Raw genomic sequence first — 9632 nt, forward strand, 5'->3', positions numbered from 1 at the left:
GGGAAGTGGTCCTCGCTCCTACCTTGGGTAAATTCAAAAAGAGGTTGGATGAACACCTGTCTGGGGTCATGTGATCCAGCCAGTGGTAGGGGGTCAGACTAGATGATCTATTTAGGTCTCTTCTGACCCCAAACTACTATGAAACTATGAAACTTTGTTTGTGCATAATTCATGTACAGCACGTTCCCACTGATTTTGGAGAAAGTGGGGCACGTGTTAAAGCAACGAGGAACATATGTCCCCTGTCAGCTTTCCATAAGGGAGGGAGAGGAAATGGAAGTGACAATTTCACTTTAGTGCAATTGCCAGTGAATGTGTCAGGGGCTGCTGCAATACATGTTTTGTAAATGGAGCCTGCTTATATTGGGTTGCCTTTTTCTGACCAAAGTATGAAATCAAATTTTTGTAAAAAGAGATCAATCGATCTTGGCCCAGTTTAAATGCAATGATGACTGCTTCCATGCCAATTACAATGTAGAGGGAAAAAAACAAGAAAAAGTTGGGATGTTGCAGGTGAATGTCTCCAAACCCAATGGTTGTCAAGGTGATGAAGCAAAAATAAAATGCTTCCTCAAAATTCATTTGCTCCCAGTTTGGAAGAATAGCTGCTGCACAGGAGATGTATGCAAAGACAATCAGTGCCATTAAAATGATGGGCACATCTAGCTTTTCAAGTTCTTTTCCTATTTTGTCAAAGTTGTCAATGACATGGCTCATCATCTTTCTCCTATCTAGTTCAGGACATGAACTCCATCTTTCAAGTTTTTTATTTACTGATGGCGCAAGGTACTGATTTTCTCTGGCAATTAGCATTTCAAATATTTCAACATTGCGGCTTTGCTGTGATTTCCTTATAACAGAGGATTGACTTTTCAGCACTTCTGTGATACTCAGGGGTTCGCGGATCACTATTCTTTGTTTCATAAGTAGCGACATCCCATCTTTGGTGTCCCTGTTTTTCTTGCAGCACAGTTTGCAAGTTAGAATTTTTGACTGAAGTTTTCTGAATTCATTGTAGGACTTGGACAAGATAGTTGCCAGGATGTCTCCCATGTCAGTCAGAACCAAGAACATCAGAGGGATACCAAAAAAAGCATATAACATACACAAGTATTTCCCAAGCTTCGTTATAGGGTAGGTATGGCCATAACCTAAAAGAAACCAAAAACAAAACCAGAAAACAGGACATTGTGATTTATTTTGCATTCAAATAATTGAACTTCTAGTGCTGTTTGTGTTAAGGGGTTATTTTTAGTCAACCTTTTTGTAGTCAAAATTAACATCCATTTCAAGCCTTTAAAATACACTTTAAAACATTTGAGACAGAAGAAACACTAGCACTTCTAGCAGAGCAGTTACATATGGGATGCTAGTTAGTCTTGTTGAATGCTGGTATGTCTGTTGGACTGAAGGCGAAATAGCCCAGCAGTTGGGGTTAGTTGAGAAGGAGACTGGCTGTTTTCAAAGCAACAAGACTAGTCATTACTTCTGAGATCCTCAACAGAGAAGTTTGAACCCGTGACGATGTGAATTCTTTTGTGTAATTTGGACTTGAACTGTCATGGAAGGGCTGAGAGTATAAATGTGACATAGCCATGGGATTGGTGCCCAACCCAAGCCACAGGAGCTCTGAGGAAGTGTGACAAGCAATTTCAGATTCAGATTTCAGATTTTCTTAAGTTCCTGACCCCTCAATCTGGTCCATTTTACTGGACAGGACAGAGCGCAGAGTGGTTTTCTTCATATTCTCTCTGAAAGCGTCTATGCACAATCCATAGCGCTTGTGGTGACCTGAACACAGTTTGGACTCCATTTTTACTTATGAATGACCATGTAAGAGTAGAACAAGACTCCTCGAGCTTTGAGAAAGTTCAGATCTGAATTTACAGTTAGTAACAGACATTGCATTTGTTCCTGTATAAATTGCAGGGGGGGGGGGGAATATGCCAGGATTGGCATGTAAACACGATGACCTTCTAATCAGAGTTAAGTGAGCAGATGAATGCAATGCTGCTTTTCTGCCATTGATTCAATGATTCTGCCAATGATTCAATGATGCAATCCCAAGGTAATGGTACAGACATACTCTGCTGTATCCTGGGATACCCTGTTGCTACCTCTAACTTGGGAAACTATTTTAGGATTTATCCCAAGACAAACATGGATGTCTGTGGCTATAAACAGGCATTGGATTTCTCCTAGGATAAAGCCTTTTGTTCAGGGACTATACAGACATACAAGCCCGTTGTCCCACTTTAAGTATCTGTGATGTATTCAAGATAACACTCCACCCCCGACCCCCAGACTGTGGGGGCGTAATTTAATTGCCATTCAAGCAGCTTGTGTAAATGACTGTCCTGCACCTGTTTTAATGAGAGTCAAAACCAGTGAGAGACAATCTGACCCAGGATAAACCCTACCTCTGTAGCCCGAATGATTGTCCTTTGTCCCAAGATTAATTGGGTTATCCCAGGATAAGTGTGACATCTGTTTATAGCCCAAATGTTGCACATGGCACACTTCTGTGCAACAGGTTGGAACAAGGAATCATAATACCATGAAATTTGTGACTCAAGATCATTACTGAATGGTGTTGCTAAGTACATGGTCTGTGACTGTCTGGTAGACAGTGTGGTAGACCAGGCTTTGATGGCAAGTGTTGTACTGATATACAGACAGTGGTAGGGTTGGGCTTTCAGGAACACAGATTCAGGAATTGAGCATACATGAAAGAAAGAAGTAACTGGAAAATAATAATTTTATACTCTGCAGATCTGAAATGCATAAGTATCAACTGTAACAAATGCAGAATTATTGCCAGTCATTCTCTGTGATTTGAACATTATCAGTAAAAAAATGGTAGTAGAGAATATACTGCCATGAATTAAATTAGGACATAACACTCCCTTCCTGTCGCTATGCCATTGCTTCTTTGGTGTGAAGCTAAAACCCAAAGTTAATGCATTTCCATTAGAGGAAACTATCAGATAAATTGTATTAAAGTTTTAATGGCAGTGCTCCTCAGCCTCCAACAATTTAAAGGGTTGGGCTTCTTTTTTTTTGTTGGGGGCGGGGGGGAGGGCATCATTCATTTGCTTTTCAATGAATTCTTTCCTCTTCCTTTGTTAATATTTTATCTTTTGGGAAGATTTTAGGCCCATTTTTGACATAATTAAACCAAATGTTTTCTCTTCTATTTCTTCCTTTTAATTCATACAGATGCAAATGCCTCTCCTACACTGTAGGTCTTCTAACAGTTACCAAAATTTCCAGTGATAACAAATATACAGAAGTTCAACCCTATAAAGTAGCAGCTAGTTAAAAAAAAAAATAATCTTAGCCTTCCAAAAGATCCAGAGAAACACGTGTGCTTTGCAGTTTCCTGTGAAGGCTGATAGATATGGGCTATTTAGGAACAAGCATGTTGGAGGTTTAAGAAACTGTGGTTGCTTGTAAGTGCCTAAGGGCGCAGACAGAAGTGACAATTTTTGCCTGATCTGGCCACAAAGCGGTCTATCGCTGTGACCAAACAAAAGTACATGGCTGCAGACTGCTTAAAAAATGGCCGGTTGGGTGAAAATCTGAGCCCTTCTTGCATGAGGGGTCAGATAAAGATGTTTCAAAACAGAGCCTCTTCTGTAACTTGTGTCTGCATCGTCTCCCAGCCTGGATCTGTTTTCAGAATGAGAGGGGGCAAAGGGGGCAGAGGGAGTCCTAGGTGGCGGGAGGCCGGGGTTAACAGGGCTTGGCCCCTCCAAACTGGGCCAGCAACAGTGGCTTCAGTGCCACTGCCCCCACAGCACCATGCCCAGCACCCCTGCCACTCTCTTCTCCACTGCTGTGCACACAGCACCAGCGCGCGCCAGCCCCGAAACAGCCCAGCCCCCCCAAATAATATCTTGTAGTGCTGCTTATTGCAGGAGTTCAGTCTGGGGGGTTTTCAGCCCATGGAGGGTGGGTAAGAATGTACTAGTTTCAACCAATATTTTTTCAAGTCCAAGATGAAATGTCTGGACAGAAACAGAGGTAGAGAGAGCCCCCACTACCTTACCCTGCCCTCCCCCCCCCACCCCAAATAGCCATTAGACCCAGATAAGTCCTTGGTATGCCATTTTTTTCACATCATAGGTGACTCTTAATGCTATTTAACTGTTTGGGGATGGATGTCTCATGGTGTCTCCTATTGGAGCTGTTCTAGTTTATTTATATAAACAGTTGTTGGAGCAGAGACTTGGGTCTCTTAACCACTGTAATTACAGCATCCAATAATGTTTAGTTATGCAAAGTAAAACAGCTCCAAGATGTATTAACAGAGAGATCCCTTACCCACAAAATAGCCACCAGGCTGGTGATGGTCAGGTTGTTCACAGACAGACGGCGGGTCAATAAATCACCCGAGATGAGAGAGATGCGAGATTCTGATCCTTCCTCTGAATTAAACAGAGCCGAGGTGTGGAACCTGATCCCAACTTGATTTTCTGGGACAGAGCACACTCTAACTAGTGTTTTATTTTCTTTTTTTTCACAAAGCTTTGAAGGATCTTAGGTTCACCCCAATGCCAAAGAAAATTGTTTTTGATGCACTGAAAATTTTTGCAGGGCAGGAAAACCATTTCCCACCCAGCTCTAATTCTTCATGAATGGTTAGCTTTGTGGTGGACTAGTTGTAGCATGTGCTGGTGAATATGTGAAAACAGTTATTAAGAAGAATAACAGTAGCATTAGGCACTGGCTTGGAAAGTAGCTTTAAGTGCTGTTGAAAGAGCAGGAACTAGGCAAACATTTTTGTTCATATCCAACTCGCTCGTCTAAATCTGGAGCCGAAATAAAAGATTTCAGTAGTGCTTTTAGGAAACTTGATTAACCATTATGCATCCACATTCCCAAAGAAGAGGTTGTTACCTTACCTTTTACATAAATATAGAAGAACTTTAAAAAATCTCCTAAGCCTAAATAGCTGTGAACTTTAACATGACATATGTTATATGAATAACTTCCTCTAGTGTGGAAGGCAGCACCCAGCACAATTCACAGCAGTGGGAGGACAAGGAGACACTTAGGCCCAAGACAGCAGAGCACTCTTGGACTATAATAAGAGTTTTATTAAATTGTTATACCTTGTATGCCCACAACTGAGTATCTAATTAGCAAATGCAATTGCTGTCACTCAGATGTGTGCCTAAGATGCATCAGAGAATGTTTGCAGAGTCCCCGCTAAACATGCTAACCAGCATCTCTCAACCCCTGCCCTCCCTCCCCCTGCTTCAGTGAATTCACTGAATGAAGTACCTGAGATAAATGAAGCAAAAACAATGGATTTGGTAAGATGTACTTTACCTCAGAACTTACCCACTGTTGTGAATACAGTACAGCAGAAAAACAGAGACCCCAGGAAGGACCATTGTTCTTTTGGATTGGCAAACCATTCGGATCTAGCATCCTTGAGCAGAGGAACAGTTTTGTTCTTAAATAGCTCCTTAACTTCTGACCAGTTTTCTGCGTACGCTGTCAAAATGAGATGCGGTTATTGTTTAAAGTCTGCGGCCCAGATCGTCAGACACTGCAGATCAGCATGCTTCCATCAGTCAGACTGATGAGCTGGCTCTGTTATTTATTAAGGAAATATTCTCTCTCTCACTCGCACGTGCACATGCATGCACGTACGTGCGCGCGCGCACACACATGCACACACACTTTTCCATGCATTTAGGTTGGATCAGACCGATACCTTTCATGAATAAACTTTCGAGAACAGACAGGTCTGGTCAAAGAAAAACAAACTGTGGTGTAACATTTAGTACAGAGAAACTGAGCGGGCTAGTTAGAAAAAAGGGAGTAAAAGATTTACCAAAGAGAAAATAAAGACAATATTGTTATGTGTCTTCCAGGCTATCCAGCTCTTTTCAGTTAGGTACCTGCTGGATGCTAAGTTTTACAACCGACTCCCAGCAAATTTAATCTTCTGATTGGGCAGCCGAACAGGAAAATGAAGAAGTGCATCCAGCCAGCCAGATCTTTTACTCAAAACAATATCACAACTTATCATCAGAAAGTGAAGAGTAAAATCTCTTGCATGTTACTGCCTGAGCCCACGGCCGACCACTGGCTCAATTCCTTCCCCTGGCACTATCTCAAGCAGCCACCCCTATAGCCTGCCCAGACTGGCATCTTTTGATTGCGACTTATCCCTCTCATTCCTCCCCTAATAAAGGTCATTTCCAAAGTGGATTCACTTAAATAAAAAAAAGACCTCTTATTGTGGAATCAGAGAATCCCCCAGATGCTTGCGCTGGGATAACTAAGCGTACACGAGTCCTTATAGTCAATGACCAGTCGTGCAAGCTCTCTTCTTGTTCTACTATAGGCAATGGGTAGGTGTTGCCCACCCAGCCCCCATCCAACAAAACAACCTTCCTGCTGCACATTATATTCCCTATTGTGAGGTGACTGTTCTTCACAGAGAGAGTGATTATAAGCCAGCTTTTATTTGAGTCTGAGCTGCGTTTATATTTTGCTTTGTTGGGCTGCAGACAGACCTCCCATTCCTAGCTGACCTGTTGGGATAAAGAAAACCCTTTAAAATATCTAGGCACTCTCAGCTGTTCCTTAGCTTTGGGGTAACTTTTGCCCTTGCTAATGCTGGGAGCAGAAAGGGAAGAAGAAAGCAAGCACCACAAAAATCTCTGCAAATATTCACACAGGGACTGGAAGTCTTCAATTTGGAAATCATAATTAGAGAAGCTAAGCAAATAAACCCAATCCCTGTCTAAACATATCAGGAAAGCTGCTTCCAGGCTTGACTTTCGTTAGCCTGTGCATAAATACTTCAAGCTAAGAGGTCTCATTTTGCAAGGGAATTGGTAAGATCTGGTACAGTTAAGTCCTTTATCTATGACAGCACTTACCTGATAAATTTTGCGAGATGTTCCACAGACTGTGCATAAAATCTTCGTATTCTTTGCTCTCAGTGATCTTCCTGTTCCCCTCAATGTGAGAGAACATGACAGCCCCCAGCAAAGCATAGATCACTAGAGAAGCGAGGAAGCAGGCATGAGGAAACACTGCCCAAAATAATCTTGTGCATGACCTTTTATTTTTCCGGGGAGGAGATGTTTGTTCCATCCCTTAAAGCTCTTCTTGGAAGAAGCCAGCCACGGCTTTCAGGAACAAGGGTGCGGACAAGAGAGCTTTTGCTGCTGAGTGAAGCCTCCTGGATGTAGGGAGCAAGGATTTCTCTGCTTCAAGCCTTCAGATGCCAGGACTTTGTACCTGAAGGCTTTGTTACAGTCCCAGTGGTCCCTTAAAAAGAGCCCATGCCTAATCAAATCTGTAAATGTCTATCTGGTGATAATATATCACACTATAGCATTACATTACTATTGATCACTTAGAGCTGTAATGTGCAGAGATACCCAGCCGCTGTATGTTTCTACCGGAGTCGATTGATGTTTAAAGTTTCTTGTTCCAAGCTCCCACGTCAGCTTCCCACTGACACAGCAGAAAAAAAATGTCCCAGTAACAAACACAGATACACAGTGTAGATAATGGATTTGGATAAAACAGTCCCCCAGGGAACGCATGGGGAAACTGATACTCTATCAGAGGAAAGACAGGGCTGGGACACAACCATTTTACTAATGGTCATTCCCTCGAGGCCTCGCAAGAATTTCATCTGCCCTACAGATGTATTATATAGCGGCCTTGATGCCACATTTTACTTGCTTTTTTTTCTTTAATTGTAGAGGATTTTCTCAGCCAGGACTAAATGCATGAAGTCCTTGCCTAGTTCTCATTCAGCCTGTATTTAAGCAAAACTCTGACTTCGGTGAGTAAGATCTGAGTTAGGACTTCAGAATTTGGGCGCACAGTGCATCCAGTTGCAAAACTAACATGCTTTTAGTCATCACTTTACTTGAGGTAATGAGCAGTATCACTATCCTTGACTATTTTACTCATGAGAGTAACTGAAATGGGTTACCAAAGGGATATGATTAAATTTTCCATCTCTTAGGGAGCCTTTGCCATGCTATTGAAGTATAGGCAGGTGAAGTGTTATAGTTTGTTCTTGGAACAGGGAAGAGCCCACTACACACACACACACACACACACACACACACTATTATGGCTTCACTTTACAGGATTGTCCTGGGAATTTTGTCAGCTGCATGTTAGATTTATGTCTCAGTCTTCAGGTTTGCTTAGACCATTTGGATGGTGTAATTCTTAGGAAAAAATAGGTATTAGTTTGTCTTATGGAGCTGGCACCATCAAAGTAAACAGGTAAAAAGGGAGATCCTTACATTCAAAAGCAGTAATGAGCTGTTAGCCTCTGGGAGGTAGTGCAACGTGCATCCACAGGGGTGAACATAGGCACCTCAGTTAGTGCCGAGCAAGCTGGATGTTACTGGAAAGACATCACATTTCACAACTCAGTTGCTTGATGAATTAGCTTCTTTCCTCAGGAAATGGCTGAGAGGGCAGGGTTAGGTAGTGAATAATAATAGTGAAGCTCTTAATCTTTATACAACACCTGTCCTCCCACACTGTCCCCTTGAACGGTGCCAACTATAGGCATGATCCCATAGGCCTCCAATGGTACCTACTGCTGCTCTTGCTGCACTGTCCTTTGGGAAGCTACTCCACCATCAGTAGATGTCACTGGCATTCATACTAAGTGTCCTGTTTCTCATTTTCAACTCTTCTTTTCCTATGCCCACCCTCAACAATGTCTCTTTCTCCTTTTAGTGTTGCCACCAAAGAAACTTTTAATGGGGTTGCTCCCATCCTCCTGTGCTGGTGACAGTTAGCTTTGGGTGGAAGACCCCGGGCGCTAACTCTCGCAGCTCCCCTATCGCTGTGTTTCCTTCTGGTAGTGAGGGACACAGGACTGAGCACAGTTATATGAACTTTTCTAGACCAGGCCCATCCATTTCAAGGTAATAAATAATTTAAGAGATTTACCCTCCGAGGTGCTGCCCTTCAGATGGTTCTAAGTGATGGGAAAAGTTCCTAATTGCTGTTTAGCCATTCAGTAAACAGCTTAGGATGATTTGTGGAAGCATTCTTGCAACCTCCAGCCTCATCAGCGGAAGCTACACTGGCTTAATTAGCTGCAACCACAATTCCTTGGTGGAGCCTCTGGCTCGGTGTGCGTGCACGGCTGCACTGTGAAAATGCCTTCTGTGGACCGTCTGGATAGAGAAATCAATGGAGCAGCAGGTGTGGATATAAACGCAGAGATCCCTCTGGTCAAAACAGGGCCAGGCCAGGGAACTAGGTGCAATTTGCTTCTCCATCTAAAAATTATGGTTTAGCATTTTCAGATTATTCAACAAAGCCAAGAGCCTGTAACATGCTGTATGTGGGCACCCTATCAGTGTTCACAGAAGCTGACATTCAACCCTGGGGAGGGGGCCTATCCATGGGTGGACCTAAGATTTTGAACAGGGGGTGCAGACGGTGTCGTGCATCATCGCATACAACAAAACATACATTTTTTTCTCCAGTTATATGAGAAACCTTGCTAATATGCTAAGGGGCGAGCACTATATTATTCAATCTTTAAGATTAAAGCAAAAACAAATACAACCGTTGGACTGTGCACTAATTTGCTAGGTTATAATCAGGACTTG

At 42.6% G+C, this 9632-nt stretch overlaps 1 protein-coding gene across 1 annotated transcript; it reads right to left on the reverse strand.

Moving 5' to 3' along the window:
* Window positions 1-288: 288 nt before the first annotated feature.
* Window positions 289-7122, reverse strand: KCNK18 (potassium two pore domain channel subfamily K member 18). The gene is made up of 3 exons (XM_006020569.1): window positions 6906-7122; window positions 5350-5505; window positions 289-1151 (listed from the first exon to the last, which is right to left on the reverse strand). The coding sequence occupies exons 1-3, from the start codon at window positions 7120-7122 to the stop codon at window positions 289-291; spliced, it is 1236 nt and encodes a 411-aa protein (XP_006020631.1).
* Window positions 7123-9632: the final 2510 nt, after the last annotated feature.

This window comes from Alligator sinensis, unplaced genomic scaffold, assembly GCF_000455745.1.
Source record: "Alligator sinensis unplaced genomic scaffold, ASM45574v1 scaffold527_1, whole genome shotgun sequence".
NCBI classification, from domain to species: domain Eukaryota; kingdom Metazoa; phylum Chordata; order Crocodylia; family Alligatoridae; genus Alligator; species Alligator sinensis.